The sequence below is a fragment of the Macrobrachium rosenbergii genome, chromosome 3, assembly GCF_040412425.1.
Source record: "Macrobrachium rosenbergii isolate ZJJX-2024 chromosome 3, ASM4041242v1, whole genome shotgun sequence".
Taxonomy (NCBI): domain Eukaryota; kingdom Metazoa; phylum Arthropoda; class Malacostraca; order Decapoda; family Palaemonidae; genus Macrobrachium; species Macrobrachium rosenbergii.
In genome coordinates, this window is record NC_089743.1 from 60,832,248 (window position 1) to 60,851,290 (window position 19,043).

At 36.7% G+C, this 19,043-nt stretch overlaps 1 protein-coding gene across 5 annotated transcripts in view; it reads right to left on the reverse strand.

Annotated features, from left to right (window-relative positions):
• The window catches only part of Timp (Tissue inhibitor of metalloproteases), a 212,732-nt gene that overhangs the window by 10,291 nt on the left and 183,398 nt on the right, over positions 1-19,043 (reverse strand). For all 5 annotated transcript variants that reach the window (XR_010858267.1, XR_010858266.1, XM_067133843.1 and 2 more), the window contains 2 exons: positions 9,257-9,339; positions 4,759-4,983 (listed from right to left, as the gene is read on the reverse strand). Coding sequence is in view for 3 of the 5 variants with exons in the window: in XM_067133843.1 (XP_066989944.1) it covers positions 4,759-4,983; positions 9,257-9,339 (308 nt within the window). In the remaining 2 variants the exon portion in view is untranslated. The remainder of the gene's footprint in view (positions 1-4,758; positions 4,984-9,256; positions 9,340-19,043) is intronic.

A 19,043-nucleotide genomic window follows, 5' to 3' on the forward strand; every position in this document is an offset into this window, starting at 1 on the left:
AAGCTGATGGCAGAGTTCATCTGGCACAGCATGCGGAAGGACGCGACGGCCTGGGCAAAACAGTGCATCCGGTGCCAGACCAGCAAGGTAGGGCGGCACACCGAGATGGGGGTGGGCGAGTTTCCCCAGCTGGGGAGGCAGTTTGGACACATCCATGTAGACATGGTAGGCCCCCTTCCTCCATCAGGTGGGGCCAGATATCTCCTGATGATTGTCGACCGCTCCACCAGGTGGCCTGAGGTGACGCCCATGCAGGAAGCCACCACTAGTGCCTGCGCCGAGGCCCTCCTCTCCAGCTGGATCAGCCAGTTCGGTGTCCCGGACCACATAACCACCGACAGGGCCTTGCCTTCCTGTCTGAGCTGTGGCCCACCCTGGCAAGCCTGCTGGGAACCTCTCACCACACCACCATCGCCTACAACCCCGCAGCTAACGGATTGGTGGAGAGATTCCACAGGTCCCTGAAGGTGTCCTTCATGGCCCGCTGCACTGCCAAGGATTGGAAGTACCAGCTGCCTTGGGTCCTCCTCAGGCTGAGGACCGCCCCCAGAGCCAGCAGCGACCCATCCGCAGCAGAGAAAGTCTATTAGAAGTCCCTCGTAGTCCTGGGCGAACTCTTCACTGGGGATCGCCACAACCTGACAGTCCAGAGGCTACGCGACATAGTCGGGTAGTTCACCCCTTGCCAGCGGACGTATACCGATAGGTTGACACCTTTCACGCCTCCCAGCCTGTCCTCCACCACCCACGTCTTCATCAGGAATGATGCCGTCTGCCCTCCACTAACCAGGCCCTACAGGGGACCCTTCCGCGTGCTCGAGTGGAACACCAAAGCATTCCGGCTGGCCCTGCACGGGAAGGACGACTGGGTGTCTGTCAACCGTCTCAAGCCCACCCTGTTGGAGGAAGCCGTCGATGATACCACGCAGAGCCCTCCGCAAGCACCGTCGCCTCTGCAGCCAGCCCAGCCCAAAAGAAATTCGCATGGCTGCCCCCGGAAGCACCCAGACAGTGCCACAGCCAGCCGCTCCTGCTCACACTGCACCCCCCCAGCTGACTTTGTGGAGCTGCGGCACTCTCCAGCGGCCCAGCAGATACCTAGTTTAATCAGATGTTACCCACGTCTTGGGTGGGGGGGAGGGGAGTATTGTAAAGTCCCCGCTAAGCGGGTTTTCTATGGTGAACCGCCCGTTTTCTATGGTAACGCTCCTATGAGATTGGGTCAAGCAAAAATAACTTAATTAATAACTTAATTTTTATCTATGTAAATATGTATATACTACTAATTCATTTGCTCCTGTTTTCTTTGCACATGTGTTAGAATATTGTTGTGTCAATTCTTGTTACCTTACCATTTATGTTACTTGTATTTACCTAGTATAATTAACACAGAGTAATTGACCTCGGGTCACCTGTATTCTATTGTATTCCTCATAAGCAGCCTGCGTTCTGAATAAACTAGCATTACATGTCTACCTGCTCATTATTTTGCACCTCTTATACATTAAGTATTGATAAACAAGAGCTCAATCTCTGCTACTTTGATGTGGATTTAGAATCCAATACAATAATACAGATTTAGAATCCTATAATACAATCAAAAGCTTTGTTAATAATGGCATCTATTTTCCTTGCATTTAGTGTTTCAGCTTCTTGAAACCATAGTAAATTTGATAAGGCAACAATCATTCCTGGGGTGAATCATCAGCTGCTGGATCCTTCTCAAGACCAGGGATATTTTATGAGGCAGTACGCACAGTACATGCAAACAATAACCTAGTAAAGTGCATTAATGACGCATCATCGTCCTTCCCCAGAAATCTACTATGGGGAAGAATGGTATACTGTGTATATATCCCCAAATGTTTAACGTCCTTGGGTGTGAAGGCTTCAAGGAGGACTGTGACCCTACTGATAGTGAAAAGGTGGACCATTTGGTAGCAGTACCATTTCCATTCATGATCCCAAAGTCTATGGTATTATATAACACATTTTTCAAATTGATTCCTTAGCATCAAGTGATTGGCTGTGTCCTCTGAAAACCTTCACTTGGTATGTCCATCGTTTAATCTTTTCAAATACCGTCTGTCATGTTCTCCTTATAACAGTTTAGATCCCTCATTACATCACATACACCTTTTTGGTTTCAGAGGCTGAGATTATTCTTACTATAACAACATACCAACAGTTTTTTTTTTTTATTGTTAGGTTTTGTATTTACTAAGAACACACACTGGCTAAAAATGTTGACTGCCCTGATTCAACTATTTAAAAATAGTACTACTACTCCCTTTAATAATAATAATAATGACTAACCTGTGGGTACTCTTAAATCTCACCTCAATGAAGTCATCTAGCAAAGAATTCTTCCATCTTGCATTTACTACTGTTCAACCAATTTTTAGGGACTTTTTGTTCTTCAACTACATTTCTTCTTGCTAGATGTTTATTATTTTCTCACCCATATACCAAGGTTCTTTCTATAGCTGACGTAAACATACACAACCCAGAGTAGTATCAGTGGTAACATTGGAAGCTCTATCACCGAATCATATTGACAAGGAACTGTGTCCACCAAGAATTAGTGGACAGCTGGAAACTACCATAAGCCTAAGAGCTTTTTATTTTCCCATCTGATGGCCTTTCATAATGGAAAGTCACATTTGTTGAAGAAACATTACTTGCCTCCACCAATCTTACCATTACCCTTAGGATGCATACTGCAAAGTACTTTATCATTTATTTTCCTGAAATTCCATATTTTTGTTCAGATGGGCAGTCCTTACAACTGGATTCACAATCCCCCAGTCCTTTGTACCATAGCCCAAACTGCAGCCTGTTCTCACTCTTAGGGATTTTGACTCTTGAGGTGCTCGTATGATTGGTTGCAGTCACAGACTGATCATTTCTTGTACTTCACCTTCAGAAGATTTCATTCTGTTCTCGCGTTGCACAAAAACCACAAGATATCCATCCTAATTCACTCGCAGCAAGCACTTTTCTCTGGACGAATATGTGCTTGATGTTGAGGAGTGGCAATGTTGACTACCTTTTTTCACTGAAGATATTAGCTACTAAAAATCGAAGTAGCATGTAGTCACTCGATTAAATCTCTCCTTTTGCACCAAAAATCTCAAAAGATATTACCACCCCAAACTACGACTTCCTTCGATGGCTACAGGACTGCAACTTGTCTATGATGTACCCCCCTCCAACCCTTATATCACCAAACCAAGTTCACTGAGGCCTTTTGAACAGGTTGGTTGCTTATCTCAAAAATTATATGGAAGGCTTCTGAATAGCAATCAAGCAGAATCTTAATATCCAGTATAGGGAACTTGAAATTATCATATGGGGTTTTTAAGCTTTTCAAGATTAGATCAGTCTTCTCTGTGACCTCATTCTGAAGCCCTACCTACTACTGTTCAGATGATTCTTTGGGATTCTTCTCCATACCAGCCCTGTCAAACAGCATATTCTGATGTCAGCAAGATGCTCTTGTGTTCTCTTAAACATCATATTCTGATGTCAACAAGATGCTCTTGTGCTTCCTTAAACAGCATATTCTGAAATAAACAAGATGCTCTTGTGCTCTCTTAGTCTTGGAAAAAATGCATCTGTGCTACCTTACCTGCTTCATACCATACTTCCCTTTGTCATCTCTTTAAAACCTCATTGGCCATTCCCAAATAACATAACTGTCCTCTTGCTTAGAGGCTATGTAAAGGAAATGTTCTTCAGTCAGTGTGGAATTGGCCTTCACTAAAACTATCAACACCTCCTCCAATTTCCATGACATACAATATTCAACAAATGTCTTGATCCTGTACATATTCCTCTTGTCCTACAAAGGTATTGGCGAGTTAGTTGTTTATAATTCTCTTTCTTTTCTCCTTATCATTTCTCCACTACAGGTTATTATAAATGCCCTGTACAGGCTCCCCATGTGAATATTTGGTCCCTGAACTCTTCCTTAATCTCCATAACAAGACCGGACTCCACTCAACTTTTACCGACCTACCAGTTTTGTGGTCATACCTAATATAATGGTAGGTTTATGTAAAGTACCTTCAAACTTGATAACATCACCCTAACTGGAGGGATGCTCTTTTCTCTAATCCTCTTACATGTTTGTTTTGGAATGGAATGGAATATAGAGACTAGGCCAAAGGCCCTGGACTGTGACCTATGAGGTCATTCAGCCTGGAAAGGAAATTGAGAGTAGGTAGGTTTGAAAGGTGTAACAGGAGGAAAACGAATGCCTCGCCTCCACAGGGAACGAGATAATTTTTGTATAAATACCTTATCAGTCAACAACTTTGTACGCAGTGACAGATACCAACACGGCAATGTCTCTTATTAATTGAACAAAACCTTAAGAGTAACTACTCTATAAATACAATTGCTAAGAAAGAATAACTATTCTAAAAATACAATTACTAAGACTTTCAAAACTATAACTTATGCAGCCTTACAAATGTGACTCCTCGGTTTGTTATTCACTGTGTGGTTAAATGCATCTATAAATATATGTAAACTATACTTGAACACTCAAAATTAAGCACTGCACTATTTTACTGATTACTTTTCAAGTCTTTCTCCACACGAAGCCTAATTTGAGAATACTGATTTGCTTCCGTACAGGAGGATTCCCCCCAAATTTCAATGATGTGAACCACAAAGGTAAATCCATTGATCAGCGTTCAAATTACAATTACGGTGAAATAGAAATAATGCTATAAACTGAAATGAACTTACAGGACAGTCACATCCTCTTTCATACAGAAGTCGGAATCCTTTTTTCATCTTGCTTGAGAGACTTCGCCAAGGTTTAGCAAAGTGACACAAGTTAGTCCAAGGCTTTCCACCCTCCACGTTGCCAGTGATGACCTGACTTGTTCGTGATTCCAGCTTCATTTCACAGGTTCCGGGGATACTGTATATCAATCCCTTCTGGAGGATCAACTCTACTTTCTCTGATGCCTGTTGAAGGTTGAAAATTTAAGTACATTTGAATAAATAATCAAAATATTCAAATCAGCACAAATAATAATAATAAAAAAAATGATGTTATATGACATACGTAAAAAGAGCCAAGCATACGTATGAAATTGCAGGCATAGTGTGAAAATTTAAAAGATACAAAAGAGTACAGGAAAATTTGCCTATAAATAAAGATAACTGCATTTTTAGCTTAACCAGACATTAAAGGGAAGAAGTAGCCGCTTATTAATTACGAAGGATTAGGAGTGTTTGTGCAAAAAATTAAAACAGCCATGCGCAGTGATAGAGTAATTATCAACGAAAGATTAGAGAATTTTGACTTGTAAATTTTGATATATGCCAACTTCTTGATACATATGAGAAGGTAGCTGTTTACAGACACTTTTAAAGAAATTTCCATGTGAGGAAATAAAATATTAGCAATAGTACAGCTGAGGGGAATACACAAACAAAGAGTGGGAGAAAGTGAGAGCTGTAACAATGAGGAAAGAACTAGACTCCACAAATTACTGAAGGAGAGTAGCATGGTAGCACTCCTTAATCAAGATTATAATAACTTGCCTTAGCTGCTAACAATAGCAGGTGTACAGGGAAGAACTAATTGACGATGGCAGGCATGTGGGTAATGGTGAGGATTCATCATCAATACTGTAGCTCGGCTCACTGAAAAAATGTGAGCTGAAAAGTGTGGTCTCAGATATCGATTTTCTCCTTGTTGGAGGAAACAATATCCTGAAGAAGTGATTAAAAAGAAGCACGAGTATTACTAGAAGGCGAGACTAGTAATGACTCTCCTGAATGGCTTAAGAGCAGAGGTTAGGACAAAAAGTTTTAACAAACAAGGACTTGAAGAGGGACAGTGGATTCATTTCAACAGTTAGGAATTTATAATGGAACTTGTGGGTCTCATGAAAGCAACAGTGGAGAAGAGCGTATGATGTGCACCAGTAACTGGGGTTTAGACCTCTGCAACATTAGGGCTCGCATAGTTAATAGTTCAAAGCGCTGATTCTCCTATGAAATTCACTGAGGGATACGTTTATATTAGGCCCCAAAGACTGCTTAAGGAATTAGTTGATGTTGTATGGAGGAAATTATTGAAGATATACTTAAAAAAAATGAGTGATCATAAAAATCAAGAACACTGGATGCCTTATGACGACAATCGGAAATGTGCTGTTGAATACTTGCTCCATCAGGTTAGTGGTAACAGAAAAATCATACTGAAGTTTCCCAAATGGAAATTCTCAGCTTGTGGGTTATAAAACAACGTAGGTTCAAGGAAGAATAAAATGACTGAATTTGGTAGTGTGATACAACGACTAAATACGAGAATCACGAAAGGCATATAGACATGATTTTCGGAACTATTTCAAGAACTACAAATGGAAACAAACCTGCAAAAAACAGGGGATAATATCAAGAAAGAACACATGGATAACAAACTGAAAAGAGTAACTTTGGAAATGAAGATCCTAAAACATGAGGACTCTAGGAGGCAGGAGACGTACGTCTTTATATTATTTAGGTTTGCTTTTCCCGTACCAGTGCCTGGGTCTTGGCCCTAAATATATCCATACATCCACAAATGCATGTATACAAAAAGCCGGTTGTATGATAAAATGACTACGTTTATAAAAGTAAGCAAAATAGATATGTAGTAAACTGGAGGTACTTACAGAATGTAAGTGTAGTTAACATGTGAAGATAAATACAGAAAAATAAACATATTACTTGAAGATATGGGTTCATATTCTGTAGACTATAATGGAAAATAATCTGTTCATTGTTGAGGCAACTTCAAAGAGGCATATTTGTAAACGCAGAATGCGAGAGGAAAACAGGTTTTGAGTTTCAAATTGCGGTTGACAATAGTAGCATTTGGAAAATAATGAAGACCCATGACATGGAGGGATTTTCTCTATGCTGTATTCTAGTATGATAAGAAACGATCAAAGAAGCCATTGAGCATTAAAGGCGTACAACTGGTAGAACTGGTGAACATTTTGATTTGTTGATAGTAGGGCTTCTTTACTGAACTAACTTGAAGCTACCAAGACTGACAAATGAACGAACAGGGCACATAAAAAGGATTCGAAATTAACTTCACAGAAAGCTAAAGGGAAGAAACTAGGATCTTATCAATGAAAAGCTGACTCTCAGATAAAGTTTTTAGTGATCACGAAAGGAAGTCATCACAGAGATCCTACAGAAAGGGGTGATACAAGAAGGAAAACTAGACAGGCCGTGTTACATGGAAATACGAAAAATGTAGTTCAATAACTCAACTTCGAGGACGGTGGTGGCAGTGGTGATGGAGAGAGAGAGAAAGAGAAAGAGAACAACAGTTCAGCAGAAATGGTTGGAATGATGACTAGTGAAAGAAGAGGAGCTGAGCCACTGGCTTTTGTGACCACTTGATGCCCATATACTATATCCACAACTATAATTGCATAATTCCTATTGTCTTCCATTGTTACATTTTCTAATAAATGACGAGGTTCGCTACAACACCAGAAGTGGACGAACACCATAATGTACCAGCGAATGAATTCTCGGTATCTGAAGTGGAAACAATAACAGGGAAACTTAGGAGAATGCTAGTTACCGGCTATAATGGAATGGAACTTAGCTGAAAATACCCCGTATGGGATGAGGAAACAAAGTCCTGAGACAGGATATTGGAAGGTGACCTGAATGAATGTGAAAACTATAGGGGCATGCACTTACGTGCGTAGTGGTGAAAATATTCAGTATGCCCAATCTTAACAGGCTTAAGAGATGAACAAGTTGGTTGTAGAAAAGGCAGAAGTTCCGAGACATTGTGTAAGTGTTCGTAATTTAAATCTCCTTCTAATGGCTTTTGCTGCTAACGAGAAGTTATTTGGCACTCACATACCAATATTATGGAAGTCTTGCGTCACTATGGTACTCCCATACACTATGGTATTCCCATATAATATGTAAAGCTAACCTAAAGATCCATGAACGAAGCAGCTGTAAAGTTCATACTGACGGGGGTCTTTGTGAAGTGAATTGGCAGTAAAGAATGGATCCTATAATGAAGAAGAACCGGAGTAATGCTTGAAACCTGACTGACACTGAATATGCAGATGATACTGTTTTAAAGCACGTTAAAACAAAGAAGACTGTTTTAATAAGCAAAACACCACAAGCTTTACAAAGATTGCTTAACAAGTTAAGAATACCTTAGTTTAACCAGACCACCGAGCTGATTAACAGCTCTCCTAGGGCTGGCCCAAAGGATTAGATTTATTTTACGTGGTAAGAACCAACTGGTTACCTAGCAAAGGGACCTACAGCTTATTGTGGAATCCGAACCACATTATACCGAGAAATGAATTTCTAACACCAGAAATAAATTCCTCTAATTCTTCATTGGCCGGCCGGAGAATCGAATGCGGGCGTAGAAGAGTGCTAGGCGAGTACGATATCGACCCATCGAATGCTTAACAGAATGCATCATATATCCAGAGATGGAGCTCAAAATAAATCCAAGAAAAACAGAATTAAAGAGAGCAGAGTATGAACAAAAGGAATAAACAACATTAAATTGGAAAAGGATTAATGAAGCCGAGTCTTTCAAATACACAAGGACAATGATATCCAATATACCTTATGTTGGAATTTAGTTATTAGACTAAAGAAGGAAAAGCAAACCATGGGAAAGCTGAAATCTTATTCTTATTATTTAGAGACTAAAACTGCACATTAGAGTAAAATTATACAGTACTCGTGGACATCGATCAGGGTATGACGGAGACAATATCCAAAAAATTTTCTTTATTTCTGAGACTCAAACTCTACGGAGATTAGAAAACAGCCGCCAGGTTAAAGTGAGAAGTGATACCATATGGTAAGATAATGATGACTCGGTGATGGAGATGGATTAGACAAGTCCTTCGCACAATCCTTGGGAGAACACTACGTAATGAGTGTCAGTTGGATTCCTGTGGACACCAGAAGGGTTGAAAGACCCAGATCTACTTGGATGAGAACTATGAGAAGGGAAGCAGGAGATTTGTGGAAGTGAAAGCACAGGAAAGATATGAATAGCAGAATTTCACAGAAGCCCTTTGCGTCGCATGGAGTTAAAGCGTGGCCACGGCTAAAGGTGATGGCGATGCTACACAGTTCACTACCACCGAAACTGCCATTTTATATTTAATAGTTTTAAATACCTGTATCACTAATAAAGCATTTTGATATCCATAAAATATTATTACTTTACCTTCAATATCCTCTTGACCTTGACTTTGTATGCAGTAAGGCCATCTGGCGTGTGGGTTACTTTCCTTACGCGAGCAAACACCACTAGAAAAGAGATAAAAATTTACACATTACAATGCAGTATTAACGTTTCTAGAATTTTACATATTACCTTTCATATACAGTATAGTATATAAGAAAGACAAAAATAACAGAAACAAAATTAAATTTAGAACGATACAAAACTTTTTTTTTAATTCGTAAGATACTGATACGAATTATAATACAGATGTAAATAAAAAGATAAAAAGATGCTAACAAAGGATGAGTAAAAACAGATAGTCTAAACGAGTATAGCATAAAATGCAAACAACCATATATACCCGCACTACATTACAAACAGAAGAACGATTCTCAGTATATGAATCAGGAAGGAGCATGAGACCATACCAACAAAACACTTGACAGAAAAGTTGAAACTGGAGAGAACTGTTTCAACTGGAGGAAGGCTGGAAGACCCGTTTGCTTATTAGTATTTATACTTGCTTTGATATTACAAGTTCGTTTGTTTATCTGCAAATGATTCACATCCAGTGCGTAAATAAAAAAAAATCATGATGAAGGTTATGATAATTTAGGCATACAAATCTCTTGTCCCCCACATAGGTACAATGTAGCGTCCCTGTTTCTCAGCCAGTCTGTAGAGGAATGGTTGCTATTCCCAAACCCTTTCATAACGAGATGATGATGTATTAATCTTTTATACTATTTAATAAAGTTGGCAATCGTTGTTACGAAGTTGTAGAATAAAGTCCATTTGAAATCCTTACTCACACTAACAAATAAAGACAACATACACATGTGCTGTACAGATTTATAGGCCTGGTCAAGTCTGACAACCGCAACAATGACAACAACAGAAAAAAACGGCCAAGTGAAAGGGAAAAAAAAAGTAATTTAACTAATGATGCTATTGGGTGACGGCCGACATACGCAATCTTGTCTCCCATTGGTTGAAATTCCCTTAAGGAAACTTTCGTCACTAAACAAATACGAGGTTCCAATACTTTCTCACCTAAGACGTGCGTATGGCATTAACAAAACACCGTCCTTGTTTTCTTGTGAACACAGCCCATACATTGACACGTAGAATACAGTTTAAGCTCTCTGCGATCATGATTAAATAATGCAATATGTATGTGTATATATAAAATATACATATATATATATATATATATATATATATATATATATATATATATATATATATATATATATATATATATATATATATATATATATATATATATATATATATATGTACTGTATATATGTCAATCAATGGACAGATTTATATATATATATATATATATATATATATATATATATATATATATATATATATATATATATATATATATATATATATATATATATATATATATGTACTATATATGTCAATCAATGGACAGATAAATCTAAGATTTGTGTGTGTATCATTTGCTACTTAACATGCAAGGATTATCTGAAGTGTGACGACAATTATTAATATGGATCTATTTTTCTCCTATTCTTCACTACCGCCGTCAATGCACCTATGTCGTGCATTGTAGGTTTTGCAGCGTCCCTTCGGCCCATAGCTGCACCAACTTCTTAGCCTTTCACTTTACCTCCATTCCCGTTTGCTTTCTTCAATCTTCCTGTCCATCCTCTCAAACTATTACATTAAGCTTAGGGCAACTGTGGGATTTTTTCACAGTTCCACCTCTAGATCTTCGTACTTCATCTTTGTTTTTGGATCTCTTTGTCTTGCTGTCCAACCACTCCAACTCCCTCTTTTTACTGTCTTAGCGCTGGAAGTGTCCCATTGCTTGGCTCGACAGCCTGCATTTCATAAAATCAATCGTTCTACCTCTCTACAACACTACAGCACTGTAGTAGACCTTTCACTAAGATAGATAGCGGTAGTCCCGTAGACTTTACAGTAATTTCCTTACACGATCTGCCAACAATTTTATTATTTCTTAAAGCAATACAAACTGCTCATTGAGCATGTCGTGTTTCAGATGCAATGGGAGTAATGTGAGTGCATATTTGTATAGGAGTGAAGAGATATGGATATATATATATATATATATATATATATATATATATATATATATATATATATATATATATATATATATATATATATATATATATATATATATATGCATTAATAACAAACATCAGTTAATAACAAACTAGTTTATTGAAAGAAAAAATAACAACGAAATGAAGGTGTCTTATTGACAATAATTACAATGATCTTGTACATCACATTAAGCATGGGAGAGTAAAAATCGATTTAGCATCAACTGCTTTTAATTGATCTTTATAATAAGAAAGTTAGATTTCGAGCCAAAGCAGCAAAGGGTACCGTTTGCACCAGCTGCCTACTAGTTTCTATTTTTATAGTATATTGTACTTACGATGTCTAACGCCTACTTGTAACAGATATAGCATCAACATCACTATAATAAGAAGTGATTTTCAATCTAAGACGTAAGCCTTCAACAAAAAAATATACTACAAGCCTTGTAAACAAGATTAGTCAACTTGTAATGCAAAGTCAAATTTGTGGAACTTATGGAAAGCTCAACCTTAGATTAACGTAATCTGGTGAAGTGAGAAAGGCGTTTTACATAACTGGAAATAGTAAAAGGTCAATCACTAGAAGATGTGTGAAGCATTCAAGTTGAAATAGTGAGAATCGTGCAAGTAAGGCCAATTCCGGAAGCTATCACCATGAAAGTTTTCTGGAAGTAAAATGAAACTTATATACAGAAAAAACAACACTTTTAAGTGCCAAAGCTCCCAACATTAATTGCTCCTTCTTTAAGTTTCTCTCATTTACCAATATTATGCAAAAAAAGGTTAAATTCCCCTAAACTTTTTAATTATGTTTAATCTCATACAGGTGAACATTAAAAACAATGAGCAAGTGTATCACAAAACACTAGGATCTCAGTAAATCAAACGGAAGGAAAAAATCATTTTTACACAGTACAAAGGAATGGTTTCATCAAAGTACAGTGATACAGGGAAAACAGCCACTTTATGAGTATTCGTTAGTCTCAAACCAACTTCTCATTAAAAACTTTCAACTGATGGAATGCTCAAGATTTACTATGGTTCTTCCATTGGTAAACAACTCAACAACGTTCTCCCGACGAGATGGGTTCGGTAATATGTTTGTGGTTTTTGTGCCTCAATTTAATCTTGCCCCAAGGCTTGAATCAAAAGCACGTGTGACAGATGCATTAACAGAAAGACAGTTGGACAATACCCCAACTTGATTCATACCTGTGGATGATCTACCCGTACTAAGTTTGACTGGAATTCCTTTAACTGTGTCTGAAGAATTGCGATGACAAGGCATGTGTGGTAGACACAGACGGACTAGCATACGTACAATTTCCTCTCGTGTATATCTATGCTGCTATGCATGATGCGCTTCTACCAAGTTTGGCTGAAATCCCTTAACTGTGTATGAGTTTCGATGGCAAGGTAAGTGTGACAGGCTCCTTTCATGCCCATTTATGCATGATCGTCTACCGTTGCAGAAAGTCTGACTTGAATCCATTTAACTGCTGAGAAGAAGCAATAACAAACTAAGCGTGACAGACGCACGAACGACAGATAAAAAGACAAACAAACAAACGAAGGGAAAAGTATACTTATCCCAATTTTGTCTGTAGATTAATAAAAGGTAAGCAATAACGGCAGTTCTGACATAAAGCGATACATCGTAATCAATTAAGCGCCATGATAAAATAAGGAAGAGTAACGATCTTATAAGTAAAATCAAAAGGAGAACATTTCGTTTAAAGAAATCCACAGAAATTGATTACTTAACATTCTCTTTTTCAAACCTAATAATAAAAGACCGCCATTTCCTATGAATGTACTTGAACACTTCGGTAATCTACTCAGAAGTCTTATCAATGGAAGTGCTTTGAAGGAGTGGCCCTGAACAACAATGAGCACAATTACCGCCAGAAGAAACAGTTGAAGGCTCAAGTTGTAGAGAACTTTTTAGCAAACCAGACGAAGATTCAAGTGAGCGCACAAAGGGTGACAAAGGTTGGCTGAAGCAGCGAAGGGAGCTATTATTTTACGACTATTCCATGACCATGTGCCCTGGTCAATAGATTAACTTGGTCATTCCGAATCTTATATGAGGAGAATACTAAATAAGACGAACCAAAATGCATAAATATAGTTAAACTATCACCTCATCCACCAATAATTAAAACCTTGTTCCACCTAACACCTGGCCGAACTTACGATCCTGATACTGTTGAGAAATGTATCTTAATTAATCATGTGTCTTCGAAACCTTTATAACACCATATTTCTACTTTCTTTAAACGTGTTTATTAACTGAAACATTATAGATCCTTTCTCTCATATTAGAATTTAAGACATCCAAAAGAAATCAATGCCAGCAATTATTACACGAGAGAAACACGAAGCGAAATCATCATTTGAAAATCATGGTACATAAATTCTAGTGATGGTCAAAGCAAATAAGCATCACCAGATAAATCAGTAACACAATGGACTTATTGAATACCTGGCTATGATGTACAGTAAGTCGGGCATGGCGTACAAATATAGGATAAATTTCTGTTATTTACTAAACAAGGACCTTAAGAAGAACGCAAGAGACAAAACACGCTTCTCTCCCTATATATATATATATATATATATATATATATATATATATATATATATATATATATATATATATATATATATATATATATATATATATTACAAATAATATTTAAGGAATCACATTTTCATATGGCTTAAAAACTGTTAGTGATAAACTCTGCTAACCTACAAAAACACAGAACAGTGATATCTGCACACACACACATATATATGTATTATATATATATACATAATTTATATATATATATATTGTGTGTAGGAAGGCATAAAAGAAAAACTCGAACAGCTGACTCCCACAGCATCACACATATATTTAGCAGCATCCTTATTTGAGTCAGGCGAGAACGCATTTGCCCTGCAGAAGAAAAAGAAGGGAGTTCGCCTTAGCAATCGAGCCGCCTTGAATGGCTATCCCGTGCAAATATCGCAAAATGATGACAAATGACTTGTCCGGGGTATCAGTAAATTAAGCGCTTTGAGAATGGGATATTAAGGAAGTTTCCATTCAAGCCTTATTGATATTGGTAATACGTCTTCCCTGAGACGTTCAGGGAGAGAGAAGGGGAGATTTCAATTTATTTCTTGACACCAGCAAAATGTTTTTCACACGAGGAGAGAGAGAGAGAGAGAGAGAGAGAGAGAGAGAGAGAGAGAGAGAGAGAGAGACTTCAGCATATTTCTTGACACTATAAAGCAAAATGTTTTCTCATATGCGGTTAAAGACAGGCGGACCGAGACAGTAAGTGAAATTTCTTACAGTAAGTGAAATTTCTTCTAGCTGACGCCCGTAAAATTATAAGAGGAAAAAAATGCATATAGTTCTAAGCGGTGCTGCAACTATTTATAGGTGTTCATCTTTTTTGCTTAATAACACGGACACTGCCTTACCACACGACGGCGCTATCTATCAAAAGACCCAGAACTCACTAATCCGAAGTTCTCTAATCGTGCAACAGATTTTTGGCAATTTATCTTTTTCATGGCACTTTTTTTTTTTTATTCATTACGACGATCTCATATGTTAAGGTCGACGTCTCAATCAGTCTCTTGGACCTCGATTAGGAGGAAGATGGCGACCTACTGCTGAGAAACTGGATAACTAAATTCATCATCAATATGAATACTAAAAGCAAAAATATTTTGATTAATCTTATTAAAAGTCAGTGTCTGGATTTTTCCACAGAATTACGGGCACCGAAAGAAACTTTGGTCTGTGGAGTCTGAGCACTTACCTATGCAGCATTTCATTTTACGAAAGTGCTGAACTTGACTATATTTTCGTTTTATTGTCAAGTCATTCTGGTAAGTAATTCCTTTTGTTGCGTGCGAGATCGTCCGATGAGAACGACAGCGAAGAAATTCAAAGATGGCCGATAAGTCTTAAGAGACATCCTCATTTTGCAAGAAGCTCCCAGAAGAGGCTGTGTGAGGAACCCAAGGTAACCGACGGCATTTTCATCCCAGCCACTGAATCTTCTTTGACATAAAATGATTAAAAAGATCTAATTTAATAAAATATCTATAAAAATATTCCACAGTATGGCACTAAAAAGACAACAAAACTCTATGAAAGTACAAGCTTGTCTGGTAATAAACATTTCTCGAATGGAAAATTATATTGTCCATGAACGAACTGGCGTCCCCGGAGTCAAATTTTAAAAGAAGGAAGCTACAACCTTAATATGAGAACAAATACAGATGCACTAGTGACACAATTCATATATATGAATGTATGTATGTATGTATGTATGTATATATATATATATATATATATATATATATATATATAATTTATATATACATATATATACATATACATATATATACTTATACATATATATACTGGGTAAATAAATATAGAAAAAACGGAAAAAATAATGCACTGTGGGTAAAAAAAGTGTGTTGGGTAACTGCTTATGCAAATAAGTATACGTGTAAAAAGCAGCTAAGAGGATGTACGTTTTTTTTTTTACAGGGTTCATCCTTTATTCAACGCTGTAGGGAGAACATGGCAGCGACAGAGTACTTTTCTCTGGAGCCGCTCCCTCTTAGGAAACACGAAATCCTGATGCATAGCAAATGATACAAAATCTACAATACAAACAAGATTTAATATGTATGTCCCACAATAAAAATATTTTTTCATTTTACTCAGTTGCATTGGATTGGCACTGCTGAGCTGCAACTCACTCGTAAATCAAGGCAAGGCTTTTTAAGGCCTGGCTTCCTGCTAAGTAAAGCCTTCAAGTTGGGGCTACTCATTAGGCCATAAATCTTTTCAGCAATATGTTCATTCCATTTTTGTTAGCAGTCTCATTCTTATTTCATCAATTATTCTCGTCACACAGTTTTCAATTCTATTTTCAAATTTGGGAGCAACATTCTTACTCCACACATCTAAGACTATTTAAAGCTCGTGGAGCTACATTACTCTGTAGAAAGAATTGGATTACAGAGATATATTAACGTTTTTTTTCCATAAAAAAACTGATTATGATACATGTTGAAATTCACATTTCAGACAGAGTCGTTCTACGATATACAAATCTTTCACTTGGCTAATTTTACTTATGCTGCACGTATGTCAAAATTCGTTGATTAAACAAACAGCCAAGGAGATTTACTGCCTAAAGTTAACTCGCTGAAGTAAAGGAGTAACAAGAATATCTCAGCTCTTGAAAACCTTCGGTAAATAGAGATATTTCTGTCGAGTCCAACTTGTTAACATTCTCTCGAACTGTTTAGTCTATAGCGATGGGTTTACCAACAAAGACTCAGGTATGACCAAGACTTCGCCCAAGACACTGCCATTTGCCAGAGAAAGAGAGACAGCAGAGTTTATACAAGTATACTACGGAGTCGTTTTAATCACCACGAAATTAGGAACGAGCAGATGTTTACAGCAGTCTTTTATAACGGTAAAATAATATATAATGAACCTGATTAATAAAGCACTAAATTTTGCTGTTCTGTTTTGAATAGGAAAATCAAATCAATAAACGAGATGAATATTTTCTTTCCCAAGAAGTAAAAATAAGATTGCAATATAAAAAATACACACATACATACATACATACATACACATACATACATACATACATACATACATACATATATATATATATATATATATATATATATATATATATATATATATATATATATATATATATATATATATATATATATATGTATGTATAACTGAATCACGAAAATATGGAACGTGATGAATATATAACGGAAACACTGGAGTGCTGCGAGGCCTTTCGACGCTATGTCCTTTTTAGCGGTCTGCTAAGTAAAGGACATAGCGTCGAAAGGCTTCGCAGCACTCCGGTGTTTCCGTTTCCTTCGTGGATTTTATCTTTATAAATAAATATATATATATATATATATATATATATATATATATATATATATATATATATATATATATATATATTAACTTTATCACATACACAATTGCTCTGTGCATTAGTAGAATTACTAAAAGGACCTCATTCAAACTGGATGGTATCTAATGGAGTTTTTATTCAAAAAGTTACAAGCTTTCCTGGACAAACAGTCCACATTATATAAACATAATTCTAGTTGTTTAGACAGAACAAGTCAACCAAGTACTTTAAACTGTTAAATGAGTAAAACTAGATGAACCGGAATATACAATCACTTATAAGAGATAAATCGCTTAAAAATCGCATATACCTGGCTACCATCAATACCAGTAATATGAAAAAGAAGGTTCGCGTATTTGTTTCCTCATATCTACGAACATTTTCTTAAAGTAATTCTCAACGCTCCCAGACTTCACGGTTCCTTATATGTCATCTCAATACATTTCCTGTTTATGATTCATTAAACCTTGTGGAAATGTTTGTCCAACTTTTCAGCAGAGTCCATATGATGTACTACTTGAACTGGCGGCGGCACTGACTAAACGAACGCTACACCGCATTTACCTTAGTTGAAGTGAGTAATGAATGTTTACAGAGGGCCAAGAGGTTCATTTCTTAAAGGACAGCAGACTTCCGTAAATTGAATTGTTCGTTGGCGATCGAGTCACTTGTACGATAATTCAGTCTTTCCAAGTTTGAAAAGCAAACATAAACCAACAAGTTGGAGAACTATTTACTTAAAATGTTTAAATATAAACGAAGGTCATATATAATATAAATTAAGGTTATATATATTATATATATATATATATATATATATATATATATATATATATATATATATATATATATATATATATATATATATATATATATATATATATTATATATATATATATATATATATATATATAAACGAATGTTTTATTATATGCAGTAAATATATATATACATATATATATATATATATTATATATATATATATATATATATATATATAAATATATATTTACATATATATATATATATTTATATATATATATATATATATATATATATATATATATATATATATATTATCTATAAATATTGGCATACGCAGCAATATTGTCACAAAGAAAGCTGAATAATGGTCCCACAATCATTTCATAATATTGAATACCAATAAGAGACCCAACCTATGTACAGAGGAGTAGGTCAGATTCTCAAGAAGAGAAAATATTCTGAGAAACATCATCACAGTCATACGTAAAGCTCTAATCCCTGAAGTCATGAAACATTCTGTTGAGCCAAAGAACTTACAAAAGTAAGCCAAGTTTCGAATTCACCTCACGACACGAATCTACCAGGTATATGTACCTACATAAATCCTCCCCCACTTTTCTCTGGCTTGTATATACTGCCACAATCTCTCTTCCTCTCCCGCATAAACTATGAACGCTTCCTTTCCCCTTCTCGTATACATTGTGGGAGAACGACCTTTGCGTTTTATTCATGCTTTGCAATGTCCTTCAGAGAGAGAGAGAGAGAGAGAGAGAGAGAGAGAGAGAGAGAGAGAGAGAGAGAGAGAGAGGTGGGGGGGGGACGGGGAATCCTACATTCACCATACACTCGGTGGACTTTGTCTTCAAATATGTCGAAGAATTCAATGGGAGATCACGAGCCTATAAACAAAGAGGCCAACTCGCCTAC